Genomic DNA, 14162 nt, shown 5'->3' on the forward strand with positions numbered 1-14162 from the left:
GCAAATAGGCAAATGAACAATGTTTTCGATGTGAATAGTAATTCGGAAATTAATTTTTTATTGTTTTTAATTTTCAGCAAAATAAGCTAGGGGTGTGCAGAAAACCCACCGACCCGCCAAACCCGACTCGACCCACTGGGTTGGGTCGGTTTTTAAGGCTTGGTGGGTTGGGTTGGGTTACAAAAAAATATTTTATGGCGGGTTGGGTTGGGTTTGGGTCATAAAATTACAAACCCGCCAAACCCAACCCGACCCACCCATATTTAATATATATTTAAAATATATTTTTATATTTAATAATTTTTTTTAAATCAATTGTAGGACACTTTTATATATATATATATATATATATATATATATATTTAAATATATATTATATATTTAATAATTAAAAAAAAACAGTTGTAGAGCAGCATTTCCTTAGTTTATCCTACTAATACTAATTTAATATATATATATATATATATATATAATATATTATATAATTAATAAAATTTTTTAAATAGCCTGTTCTTCCTATCCTATATAAAAGCCAATTAGTTCACACAAATCCTAATAAATTACTATTGTTGTTTAGTCATTAATGTTGTTTGCCTTTAAGGAGTTACATTGATACTAATCTTTAGGTTTTTTTAATATTTTAATATATTTTTTTCTACTCAATTTAATAATAATAAAAAAAAAAATTTCAAACCCATGGGTTCAACCCGACCCATGTGGGTTGGGTTGGACTTATGTGATAGGTTGAGTTGGGTTGGGTTTATGGGTTGGGTTGGGTTTTTTTTGACCCACCATGGTGGGTTGGGTCAAAAACTCCCCTCAACCCGACCCAACCCGACCCATGCACACCCCTAAAATAAGCAATATCCAAACGCACCATCAGTAACTTTTTAATGTAGAGGAAAAAAACTACCACCTAGTAACATTAAAGACACAATATTCAGTATTTTTCACAACTATCAAGTATCAAAATATGATTGATTTTCACATGAATCTATCACTAATATCATTTTATTGTTTATAATTGAGAGCTTGTCACTTTATCAATGCTTTTATGTATTAGGAGAAATACAGAATTGGCCTGTAGCCAATTTAGGACACGTGTTGTGCCTGTATCATGTCATGTACCAAGGAGCATTGGACGAAGCCAAACCCAATTCCAATTACAAATAAAGACTTATTACTCCGTGAACAACTCTCTTGTCTGATTGTGGTACCCCTGTCAACCAAAATACATACTACAGTACTAAAATCATGATGTGAACTTGTTATTTAATATCTAGACAGCCCAAACTCGTGGTTGGCAAACTCCTTCATCTCTTCCTTGAAAGCAGGCATGGCACTCTCTCGCAAATTCACTAACACCTTGAAACCATCCTTCCTTCCAGAACTAACCGAAGAATATGGTAAGAAAAAGCAAGGCTCAACACTTCCAAGAAGGTTTCTTGAGAGTGGCAAAACTGTTACAGGACCACCCCAACCAAAATCAACAGTTGAGTGGCCTAAGTGCCTCCAATCTGTGAATCCACTCACTCCTTTTCCTGCTGTGATCCCATCTCCATAATGCAGATGCTGGAAGTCAATAAACGAGCGAACGTATTCATCAGTGGCTCTGCTTTTGCTCTTGTTGATCAGCTGTGCTGTTTCCCAAATAGGTTTCTCTACCAACTCTTTGGCACTAAGCTGCGCGTACATTGGAACACAGCCATTACCCCAGTAACCGGCAGGTAGTGGTGGCTTTACCTGTTTTCTCATATTGATTGCATAAGCAAACTTCACCTTCTCTTCGCCTGGAATTTTTGAGGCTTTAACCCTGTTGCGTAAATGACAAACAAAATGTCCAGGAGGCAACTCATAAGGCATAATAAGAATATAAATTCAATGTCGAAGCTATTGCCTAAAATGACAATAATTATAGGTTAGTACTTGTAATTGGGGTAAAAAATTTATCTATGATTCCTTATGAGCTATTAGGTTTCTTAGGTCCGTTTCAATATAGTTTATTTTGCTGAAAATTAAAAACACCATAACAAAATAATTTTTAAATAGATGAATAATATCGTGAGACCCATTTTTAATATATATTTTTTTTCTGAATAAAGTGATTATGAGTCCCGTAAATAGTAAGTAAACCATGTATAAACAGTGCATGAATAGTCACTTTGTCCCCTAAAACTGAAAAGTGTGCACAGAAAAAAAAATAATAATAAAAAATGCTGAAAACGCAGACACAAGTTCATCCGGATCCAAACACATACTTAATTAGTTCAATTATGTGGTTGTATTGAATTTATTGATCAATAAAACACATGATTGAATTTAATTATACATGAAAAATATAACATTATTTTCGTTGCATTAGTAAAAAAAAAACCATGTGATAGGTTTTAGTTTGGTATGCATGTACCATACCTACAAATTGAAACATTTACTTAATGCCAACTACAAATTTTATTTTTTTATAATACATCAACATAACAAATAGGTTAATATTCAATTAATTCAATAACTTTATTTCAATTGTCAAATTAGTGCATAAGGCTAAATTTTTGTCAATTTCATTTCTCACGTAGTAACATTGTAAAAATGAGTCACCCCTTTTATGAATATATATATTTTTCTATAAAAATAAAACTTATCCAATGACAAAAATCTGTCAAATGAAAAATTTTATGAATATTTTGTGTCATTTACTAACAGATTTGGCAATTTAGCTGATAATAAAGAATACAAAAAAATTTTAGAAGGCAAACACAAAAAGGAAATATAGAGGGGACTTACTTGGCTCGCCATATGAAAGCACCCAAAGCTTCAAAAGTGGTGAATTTCAATCCACACCGTTCAAACAGCGCGGTCTTGAACTTTTCCAAGCACTCATCACTCACATTAAAGCACTCCATCAAAACCGGACCAGTCTCCTCACTGTACGATGAAAACCCCTTCTCCAAACTCAAGAACTCATGAATCGGTGCCTCAACTCGGGGCGGGTCTCTGGGCCCCAACAGACTCGTCCGATCCCACACCGGTTCAACCGAAACCCGAGTCGCCCCACGAGCCAACTCGGCCATAACGTTGAAGAACTGAGTCGCGCCGAGTCCATCACACAGCGAGTGGTGTATTGCGGCCCCGAGAGTAAACCCACCACACTTGAACACCGTGACCTGTAGCACGCACGGGTTCACAAGCCTCTCTTCCTGATCCGGGTCGGGCACCAACTGCTCCAGAAAGTGGGCATCCGGGTTGTCGTCGAGGTAGTTGAGAGATTCGAGAGTGGTGTCATCCACGGTGGCGTGGATGAGCGGGACGGTCAGGTTTTTAACACTGCAAAAGAGGTGGTTTTGCCGGAGAGTGGCGGCGAGAGGGTAGTAGTGGACGAGAGCGGCGGAGAGTGCGGCGGAAATGACTTGAAAGGGGTCGTTAACGACGGCGGCGGCGGCGGAGGTGGCGGTGTTGAGGTAGGTGCGGAGGTAACGGAAGGTGACGTGGAGGTTGGGGTCGGTGTCGAGATGGGAAAGAGGGAGGGTGTGGTCTTCGTGGAATGGTGGTGTGGTGGGAGATACTAAGGCGGTGTGTGAGATTTTGACTTGCATTGTTGCTGAGGAGTAGGAGGTGAATTCTTTTTAGTTGGTTGTTGGTGTGAGTGATGAGTGTGGTGTGAGAAATTTATATATATGGTGTTGGTTGTCACGTTTTCAAACTCTCGAGATTTGGTGCGTTGAAGTTGGAGGTGTGATGTGGAACTTGCTGCGACTAACACCACCAATTATACGCAATCTCACCCATTTTTTTCTTTACTAAAAAAATTATACTCTGCGACGTTATTATTGTAGCAAGAAATTATAAAACATTTTGTGGTCTAGACTTTTCCAACAAGGCGGCTGGATATTAAAAAGGATGACCGAGTTTTGACGTTTTGGATGTCCAAAAGTCTGGACCCAACAACCACCGGGCGATTTTTCCTTATAATAGTGTTTGTTACCGTAATACTGTGATTTTACTTTTGGTTGCTTTTTTCGATGTTTGACGGTTTCAATTACTTTTTTTTTTCCTGTTAAACGTGGACGTCAGGACGTGATATTTTCATTTGACTTTTTTATTTAAAAAATAAAGGTATAAAATAAGATTTTTTTTAGCTAGTTTGGGATTTGCAGAAATTTTCAATTTATTTGTAATTTTAGTTTATTTTTAGTATTATTTATAAATTTTATTATATTTTTTGATATTATTTATGGATTTAATTATACTGTTCAACTTATTTTTTTAACTTTTTTTTCTATATTTTCAACAAAAAAAATTTTCTATTTCAACTATATAAGTTGTTCCTAAATAAATCCTTAGCCTTGATAATATTCTTAATTGATGAACAATTTTTACATAAATTTTCTATTATTTTATTTTAATTTTTCATCATTTCGGAGTTGAGACTTGCATGATCCAATGGATCAAGGACAATATTTATTACATATAATTTATTGTACACTATGTATCCGTTTAAGATGAGCTAAAAAATTCAGTTTATTTACACTTTTAACTTATTTTTTTATTATTTATGAGTCTTACTATATTTATTGATATTACTTATAGGCTCTACTGTACTATTCAGCTTATTTTTAATCTAATTTCTACATTTTTAATAAAAAAATTTTAATTTTAACTAAATAAGTGGTTCCTATACAAAAACCGTACTTACTAATTTTTTTTTCCCATGGATCAAAATAGAGTTAAATGTATTTTGATGCCGTGGCTACTAGCTAGTCTAGTAACTGCTAATTGTTGAAAGCAATATGTAGGCAATAGTTTTCTTCCAACCTGTTGAGTTTTTATTTATTTATTTTATTTGAAAAATGGTATAAAAATACATTTGTATTTAAAAAAATAACTCCACCTACTACGGTGAAAATAGAGTCACATGGATTGAGATGTGGGGGGTAGCTGGTAGCTAATAATTAGTATAATATTTAGGACAATATAAAGAAGCACTTAGTGCACTCACAATAAATATGCTAAATAACTCAAAAGTTATTTTAGCATCTCAACCACACAAAAAAGCCCTCCAATAAAGATGCTATAGCTAAATTATTTAGCTATATTTTACCTTCATGCTACAATGAGCTGCTATCAATAACAGCTCACTATAGCACGAAGGTAAACATAAAATTTCTTTTTTTATTCAAGGTTTTCAAATCCGGACCGTTCATTGAACCGTAAAAGAGAGAGGTTCAAGATTTTTGAGGTCGAATCGAGGTCGAACCGGGGTCAAACCAAGATGACGTCATAATTAATTTAATAATTATTTAAATATAAATAAATATATTAAATTTGTAAATATTAGCAAAATTTACTAAAAATATCTTAAAAATTGAAACAAAATACATAAAATAGTACATTATAAGGTTAATAAAAAATAGTACAACATAAATAAGCATAAAAAGAAATTTTTATAATAATCCTTTAAGAGAAATCATTTCAATTAACTAAAAATGACTTTTAAAATAAATTCATAAATTGCATAGGTATTATTCTTAAATAAAAATTTAATTTAGTAATATTTAATATGTTGAGAAAGATGACATAGAAGTTTAGAAACTATAAATCATGTAAATTTAATATAAATTTAATAATATTGCATATTAGCTCCCAAGAAGAGCACTTCGTCCGTTGGTCATAGCTTTAGTCTTACTTACAAGGTGTGAGAGCTTAGGTTCGAATCCTGGGAGCCGCATTTTTCTTTAATTTTTCCCTATTCCATGATTGGTTAAACCAGCCTACAATTTGTCCGGTACCCGGTTCTCTAGGCTTAAAAAACCAGATTTCAGTCCGATTCCCAATTTTTCTGGTAGAACCGCTCGGTCCAGTCCAGGTTTCAAAACCTTGTTTTTATTCCCTCCTTTCTTATAAAAATCTATAATGGCTCCTCTCTCACTTCTCTGTTTCTGTTCTCTCTTTTCTCTCTCTCTCTCGTCATTGGTTTCGTGGGTCGATTGGTTCTTGGGTATAAGTGTGGGTCGAAGTGGTTCGCGGGTCGATTTGTGGGTCTAATTGGTTCATGGGTATCAGCGTGGTTTGTGGGTCCGTGGGTATCAGCTTGGTTTGTGGGTATCAGTGTGGTTGTGCTGTGGGTATTAGCGTGGTTGTCTGTGGGTTTCAGCGTGGGTCAATTTGTTTGATTTCTATTAAGTTTTGCTGTGGTTTGATTTCTGATTTGGTCCAATTGTTTTTTTTTTTTTTTTTTTTTGCTGCTGTGATTTGTGGTTGTGGTTGGTGGGGCAACGATGGAGGTGGTGGAGGTGGTTGTTGCTATTGTGTTGGTTTTTGTGGCGGATGTATATTATTATTTTAATGAGTTATTTATATTATTTTAAATGAGTTGCCATATATAGAGTCTTTGATGTTGGGTGTATTATAAAGTAGGTTGTTAAAATAGATAAAGTTGCTTTTTAAGTTGCTAAAAGCTATAATTTTTAGCTTGCTTACTGTAAATGCTCAGTCAACAATTTGTTTGGATTGCCATGTTTTATTGGTTTATTTTATTTGAAATTTTTTTTAAATGAATTAAATGGTTATATGCTTGACTCGAAGAATGAATGCTTATAATCTATATCCATATATATAGAGAGAGAGAGGATTAATCCCTTCCAAATATTTTGAAAAATCAACTGAAAGATTGGTTTCTGCTAATGGTACTCAAATGAAAATTAAATATGAATTAAATAATTCTCATGTTTGCCATGATAATGTCTGTTTCAAGGTTCTTTCTGTTCTTGTTAAAAACATGATTGATAAAGTAATTCTTGGACTTCCATTTATAAATGCTTTGTATCCTTTTCTTGTTGAACATGATGGAATTACTACTTATCCTTTTGGACAAAAAGTAAAATTCAAATTTGCTTCAAAGTTTGAAATTGATACTGATGATGCTTTAAATCTGATTCATGCCAAAATCAAACATCTTAACTTCCTTAAGCAAGAAGTTAGATACAAGAAATATATATATATATATATATATATATCTAAAAACACATTTATTGTTGCTACTTTATTATTGAGCCACATAAGCATCACGTTATTATTTTTTTCCCATCTTTAGAGCATCCACAGTAATGCTCTTAAAATAGCTTTTTAGTTATTTTATAGCTCCAAACAAACAAAAACACCACACAACAATGTTGCTAAACTTAAAATATTTTACCAACTTGCTACAGTGAACTATTAGTAATAGGTTAGTAGCAACTCACTGTAGCAAGTTACTACAAATATTAAATTATTTTATCTTTCTTCTCTCATTATTAAATTAGTTTCTCTCTCTCTCTCTCTCTCAAGTGTATCCATGTGTAGTGTTTATTATATTTATTTTATTTGTTTGTTTATATTATTTTAATGTGTTGTTTGTTAAAATAAAACTTTTGATGTTAGGTGTATTGTAAAGTAAGTTGTTAAAATAGATAAAGTAAATTTTTAAGTTGCTAAAAGTTAAATTTTTTTTTTTTAATAACCTTGTTGTGAATATTGAGTATTGCAAAATTAATTATGTTTGGCCAACGTGATGCACTACACACCATCATAAACTCTAATCGTCTATTGTTTACATTGAAAACTCCTTTCAACATTGAATGTTATTTTCTTTCCATCATTATATATGTGTGTGTGGGTGTGTACGCGTGCGTGCGCGATACATTTTGTTACACAATTATTGGGCCACATCATCCACTTATTTTCTACTTCTTCTTTTCTCTTTTAAAACTTTCTTCTCACTACTCCAAAAAAAAAAAAAAAAAAAAAAAAAAAAAAAAAAAAAAAAAAAACAAAACAAAACAAAAACCTTTTCTACTCCCTATTAGTCCACACCTATGGTTACACTTACTCCAACCTTTCACTTCCCCCTTTGCCTCTTTACCTCCCCTGCTACTCTCTACTTCATCGTTACACTTCATTCACCATTTTCTCTTTCTTATAATTTGTTTCTTTTCCTTCCCATTTTATTTTGTATAAATTTGATATCATTTCCTCCATTCAATCCATATTTTTCCCATACAAAAACTATGAGTACTCTCTCTCTCTCTCTCTCTCTCTACTTTCTTTTGGTGAATTTTTGTTCTTTCTTATAATGCTAATTAAGGTTGATTTTTTAAAAATTTGTGTTTTGGTATTGTGTTTCAATTTTCCATCACAAAATCTTCCCTCTCCCTTTTATAACTTTGGTTGAATTTTGGTTTGGGTTAATACTAGTTATTTTTTGAAAACACAATCTTGAGCACTTTTCAAGGAGACTAGAATCTTATTGAGCACTTTTCAATAATATAAGCATTTGTTTTGTTAAAGCTGTGACCCTATAATAATAGTATTTGTCTTGTAGATGTATAATAATATAAGTGTACCGTAAAAAGTAACTTTAGCAAATTTTTTTTTTTTGTGCTAAACTTAATAGAAGAAAATGTTTAATAATTAACTTATTTAGTGTATTTTTTTCATGTAACCAAGAAAAGAGTGATAGAAACAAAAGAAATCACAAAGAAAATCAAGCTATCATTACGACTACAGGTTTTGTACCAATGGCTTGATTTTCTTTGCGATTTCTTTTGTTTCTATCACTCTTTTCCTAGTTACATGAAAAAAAAAATACACTAAATGAGTTAATTATTAAACATTTGCTTCTATTAAGTTTAGCACAAAAAAAAAAAAAATTGGTAAAGTTACTTTTTACAGTACACTTATATTATTATACATTCACCTGTTACGTAGTTAAAAAGAAAGCCACATCTTTGATAAGTTGTAATTATTTAGTCAACAAAAACATAATTAAAACCAAGGACCATATTACAAATATCAATATAAAGATTAAAAAAATTTGTGATAGATAAACTTATTATAAAAGTTAAAAACTAAAAAACTAACTTAACAACACCACCTCAGAATATATTGTAAACTAACTAACATGAAAAGCTTAATCAAATTTTAGAGATCCACTAATTTAATTAAATAATTATATACAAAAAACATGCATAGCTTCGACAAATTGCTAAAGTTTAGCACACAAAATAAAAATGCTAAAGTTACTTTTTACGGTACACTTATATTATTATACATCTACAAGACAAATACTATTATTATAGGGTCATAGCTTTAACAAAACAAAATGCTTATATTATTGAAAAGTGCTCAATAAGATTCTAGTCTCCTTGCAGTTTTACACAATCTACATGACTATGAATTTGAATATGCTTACCCATTGTTTGAAATTTTGAATAATAAATTATTATAAAGTCTATCTTTTATTCATTCGGTTTCATTTTAATTTTGGTTAAGATAACATTGTAATTTTGTAATGAGTTTTGATTATTATGATAATTTTCTTATTCCTTAATAAGAGATGAGAAATTTGAATAATAAATTTGAAAATTATAAAATTTAGTTGTATATTAGGCAAATATAACATTTTTTTTGAGGAAATAGGCAAATATAACATAGTACAACAAAAGTTAGAAGGATATGGTTCACATTAAAAAATATTAATTAAACACACACAAAAATAATAGCATGATATATTTGTAAAGATAAAAAGATATAAAAAAATACTTGTAGATTTTTTTTTTAAAAAAAATTGACAATACTTGAAGTAATTGTTCATTTTTATATATTACACCATATTACATAATATTTATATATATTTTCACGCAGCGTGTGGGTATGTGGCCAGTAATATTAAAATACCTCCCAATAGAGCACAAATTTTACAAGAAAATTAATATATAAAGCATTCTCAAATTTCACAAAATCAAAATTTAGAGGGAACAAAAAAATGTGGACAAATTAAGGGGGGTAAAAATGAAAATCGGACAAATAAAACTAATTTATTTATAAATTAAAAATGATGGAAGTAAAAGAAACAATTCATTTGAGTGTTTGAAAGAAACAATTCATCCGACAAACATCTCACATTAGCATCCATCCAAATCCAATGACTTCTATCTTCTTACTTTGGCTCATTTTGTTGTTATTAGAATATTACCCCAACTTATAAGGAAAAGACCATGTACACTGGGGATCTATCTACCAGTGGAAATTGGGTGTACGGTTTCGCACAACAAATTAGAATATTTCCTTTGTGTCCTCTGAAATTTTCGCTTCTTTTTTGAGTTGGATACACTTTTGGTGGTTTTTTTTTTTTTTTTTCACCACTAGTGCGGATGCCTTGGCTTCTCTGGGGAGATCACAGTTTTAAGTATTTTTCTTTGTTTGAAACTCCCCTTACTTCTATGTTTAATATTGCCGTTTTTGATAATCAGAAGATTATACCATCAGCTTTATTCCTACTATTTAGTTTACGTATCTCCTAAATTACGAGAGAGAGAGATCAAAGTTACTAGTAAAAGACTTGAAGAAGGCCAAGTACAAAAAATAAAAAAAGACTTTGAAATGACTCAATGCCCGACAGTATTTACCTTATTAATGACAAGGGCCAATACATTATCAATGGAGCAATGGGTATTTAACTATAAGTTGTACCTGCCTGTGTATGAATTAGAGTCTGGCCATTCAGTGCAGAACCCAAAAAGAAAAATTGAATATTAAAACTTGGCTCATATGCCTAATGCTAATGCTTAAACTCACAAGTCACATCCACTAGCTTAATGGAGCATGCAAATTAGCTCACATAAACCTTTCAAGGGACTCAAAAGCTAGAATTGTTTAGGTCACATTCCTATCAATTTCAGCCAAGCAAGCCAGATAGCTCAAATTGGAAAATGCTAGAAAATTTGGGTGTGTTCTTGTGTTTGATATTTTTTGGGTTTGTGTTAATGTTAATGCTGTGACCAGATCTTAATTCATGTGTTTTTTAGTCTTTAATTTTTTTTTCTTTTGTTAAAATTGATAATTTTTTTTTAAAAAATTAGATGCTAATGTGACATTTTTTATTATAATTTTATTAATTATGTCAATGTCTAATATTGATTACCAACCGACCTCTAGTCGAAATGGTACCTCTAGTCAGTATTAACTCCCTTTTAATGTAGTCCAACATTTAGTATAGCTAAAGGAAAAAGTTTGATAATATCAATTATCACATACTCCATCCAAGTAAATTTGGAGTATTAGTAAATAGTAATGTAAAAAAAAAAAAAAAAAAAACAAAAAACAACATGTCTCTTAAGATTTATTGTAAAAATATTGTAGCATAATTTTTTTTATTGGATTATATTTGGGGCCTAATTATTAATATTATTTTTTTTTTGGTAAACCGGGAAAGTAATATTAATTAAGAAGTGCTATTACAAGAACCAAAAGGGACCATCCTAGTCCGAGCTGTCCCCAGTGAATCAGCTAACAAAAAGGGGATTACAACAGGGGGAGGGGAATTAAAACGATTACAAACAGAGGATATATTAGCTCCTAACTTGGCTAAGGCATCAGCACAACAATTTGCCTCTCTATAGCAGTGAGTCATCCTAGCTTGAGGCAGCTGCAGAAGAAACTCACTGCAATCATCAACAAGAACCGAAAGATCCCTAATTATTAATATTATTATTGGTATGAAAATATGTTAAATTATTAGTATATGTGTGTGTGTGAGGCCATACACTTTGTATTGAATATTTGTGTATTTTATTAAAATAAAAAAGCAAATAAAGTGGGTAAATTTTGAAAATAAATGATAGGTGGGCCGGATGTCCTGGCCCATAAAAAAGAAAGGGCTAGTTGCCTAGTTGGAACCCGATTGCGTTGGGGAATTTGAAAAAAAAAAAAAAAATGAAAAAAGAAAAAAGTGACCGTTGGAAAATAGTCGGTGTGGTGTCAAATAAATAGGACCAGGTTCAGAAGTTTCTCTCTCTGTTCTCACAGACACTCTGAAACAAAGAAACACAGACAGAATACACTCAGCGTTTTGAATTTAGGGAGAAAGAGAAAGAAGTGAAAGATTTTGCTTTTGAATCTGAAGTGTGTTCATCTCGAACGCACGCACGCTCGCTCGCTCGCTCTCTGTGTGGAAGAAGCAACTCCAATTCTCTCTTTTCCAGTAAGCCTAACCCTAACCCTAACCCTAACCCTAATACTAACCCATACCCGTGTTTGTGTTTGTGTTTGTGTTACCGTTTCAGTTTCCGTACACCAAACCCTAACCCTAACATAGAAAAGTACAAGCATCACATTTTAATCTTAATCTGTTAAATTTAGGAAAGAGCATCCATTGTTAAATGACAATTAACTCTCTTGTCCTAAAATGGAAAAGGGAATACGAAAGCATGCATGGTTCCAAGGCTAGTCCTATTTCTTTAGAAAAATAAAAAGAAAGAAAAGAAGGCAGGGCCAAAGAAAAGAGGATGATATGATAAAATAGACATGTGGTAGTTGATCTCGCTGCACATACGTTTTCAATTTTTTTAATTTTTTATTATTAGTTCTATTATAGGTTTGGCGAATATAGATGTTCTGCAGGACAGAGATGGATTTCAGTCCTAGTCCTCGGTCAAATGTAGTTGGTTTCAAATTTGACCCCAGAGACCATGAGTTGCTCTCATACTTCCTCTACAAGAAGGTTAATGGACAGTCATTGGATCTCTACTGTGGTTTTATCTCTGATTTTGATCTCTACGGAGCCCATCAGCCTGATCAGATTTGGGATCTTTTTGGCGGTTCCTTTTTGCGAGAAGATGAGGACCTCTATTTCTTTACCACTTTGAATTTTAAGGGTAAGGGTAAGGCCAAGGGTAGCCGTGGCAGCCGCATTTGTCGCACAATCAGCTCCGGAGGAACTTGGAGTAATGAGGGCTCTAAGGTTATATATGACGCCCACAGCAGCCTACCTATTGGATTAAAGCGTTGGTTTCACTATGAGAACGCTCAGTCGCCACAGAATGGCTGTTGGATCATGCACGAGTTCACCCTTGATGTTGAGGGTTCCTCACTGCGGTTGCCTTCTTCTGATCAGGCTGTTGTTGCCTCCTCTGTATTGTGTCGGCTACGTAGAAACGATCAAGCCAAGACTGCTTCTAGGAAGAGGAAAGTTCAGCCACAGCCCCTCCCTCAACAAGATTGTCCAAGAAAGAAGCAGCGGGCTGCCGAGCATGCTACTACCACTGATGCATCTGATGACACTCTTCTGCCCCTGATTATTCCCGTTTCTAACCAGCATTCTGTCATTCACATTGATGCCATTGCTTCCCCTGCTGCTGCTACTGCATCTGAGCAGACTCTTCCACCGATGGTTACTATATCTGATCCTGTTTCAGAATCAGAATTTGGGCCTGATATATTCAATACTAATTTTGAGGATGAAGATTTCTGCTCGGATGATCTGGATCAATTTTTGACTGAGTTTTTGGGGGATCTTACCGATTGTGACGACACCCCACTCTTATAGTACATTCTTGTATTTTTTTTTTTGGTGGACTAGCAAAGGCCAAACTCCCACTGGCTCATTGTTTTTTGTGCCATTAGATTAGATTTACTTATCACTTAGAATAGTTCAAAGTGAGTGCAATTGTAAATTCCTTTTCTTAAGTTGGAATCACTCTACTCTTTATCTTTTTTTTTTTCTTCTTTACAGGTGTCAAATATCTTTACTTGAATTAAACCCCTATCTTGAATGTTATTGGTTCAATATTTACAAATTTTTTTCATTAGCTGAGATATTTTGTGCTATTTTGATGACTGGCTCTTGGAATCTATTCCAAAATTGGCTTGTTTTGCAACCATATTTTCTAATAATTTCTAAACTTCTGTGCTGGCTCTTTTATTTATAGAAGTTTTCAAATGACCTATTTATTCGCCTAAACATTTTTTTTCCATCATCTATGACATTATTCTATTCCCATTTCCCGCAAATTTGGTGAGCATATAGGTCATAAATAAACCAGTGCCTATCAACTTTAAAATAAAATAAAAACTATTTATTAATGTGCAGGTTTAGAAGGAAACTTCTTAAACTTGAAATAACAGGGCATGGACCTATTCAGTCTACACTGCTACTGTGTTAAATGTTTGTTCAATCTCTGAAGGAATCTAGAAGATTGAGTGGTTTATTTACCATCTGAGCTATGCGTTGAATACTTTTTGCATTGGTTCTGTGTTCAATCTACATTGTTACTTTGTAAAATATTTATTCAATCTACATTGCTATCGTGTAAAATGTTTGTCCAATCTCTGAAGTGTTCACAACCAAGAGG

The 14162-nt window shown here is 32.9% G+C and overlaps 2 protein-coding genes across 4 annotated transcripts; one reads left to right on the top strand and one right to left on the bottom strand.

The window, feature by feature from the left end:
- Positions 1-962: 962 nt before the first annotated feature.
- Positions 963-3744, bottom strand: LOC126726134 (spermidine coumaroyl-CoA acyltransferase). The gene is made up of 2 exons (XM_050431260.1): positions 2782-3744; positions 963-1813 (listed from the first exon to the last, which is right to left on the bottom strand). The coding sequence occupies exons 1-2, from the start codon at positions 3588-3590 to the stop codon at positions 1273-1275; spliced, it is 1350 nt and encodes a 449-aa protein (XP_050287217.1). The 5' UTR covers positions 3591-3744; the 3' UTR covers positions 963-1272.
- An 8050-nt stretch (positions 3745-11794) lies between these two features.
- Positions 11795-13432, top strand: LOC126726136 (NAC domain-containing protein 89-like). 3 transcript variants are annotated; one of them, XM_050431263.1, is made up of 2 exons: positions 11795-12013; positions 12433-13432. In XM_050431263.1, exon 2 carries the CDS (start codon positions 12440-12442, stop codon positions 13355-13357), a length of 918 nt encoding a protein of 305 aa, XP_050287220.1. In that variant the 5' UTR covers positions 11795-12013; positions 12433-12439; the 3' UTR covers positions 13358-13432. The 3 variants fall into 3 exon arrangements, with proteins under 3 accessions (XP_050287220.1, XP_050287218.1, XP_050287219.1); XM_050431261.1 differs by having other exon boundaries at positions 12396-13431; XM_050431262.1 differs by having other exon boundaries at positions 11796-12013; positions 12407-13431.
- Positions 13433-14162: the final 730 nt, after the last annotated feature.

This window comes from Quercus robur, chromosome 5 (genome assembly GCF_932294415.1).
Source record: "Quercus robur chromosome 5, dhQueRobu3.1, whole genome shotgun sequence".
Classification (NCBI taxonomy): Eukaryota; Viridiplantae; Streptophyta; class Magnoliopsida; order Fagales; family Fagaceae; genus Quercus; species Quercus robur.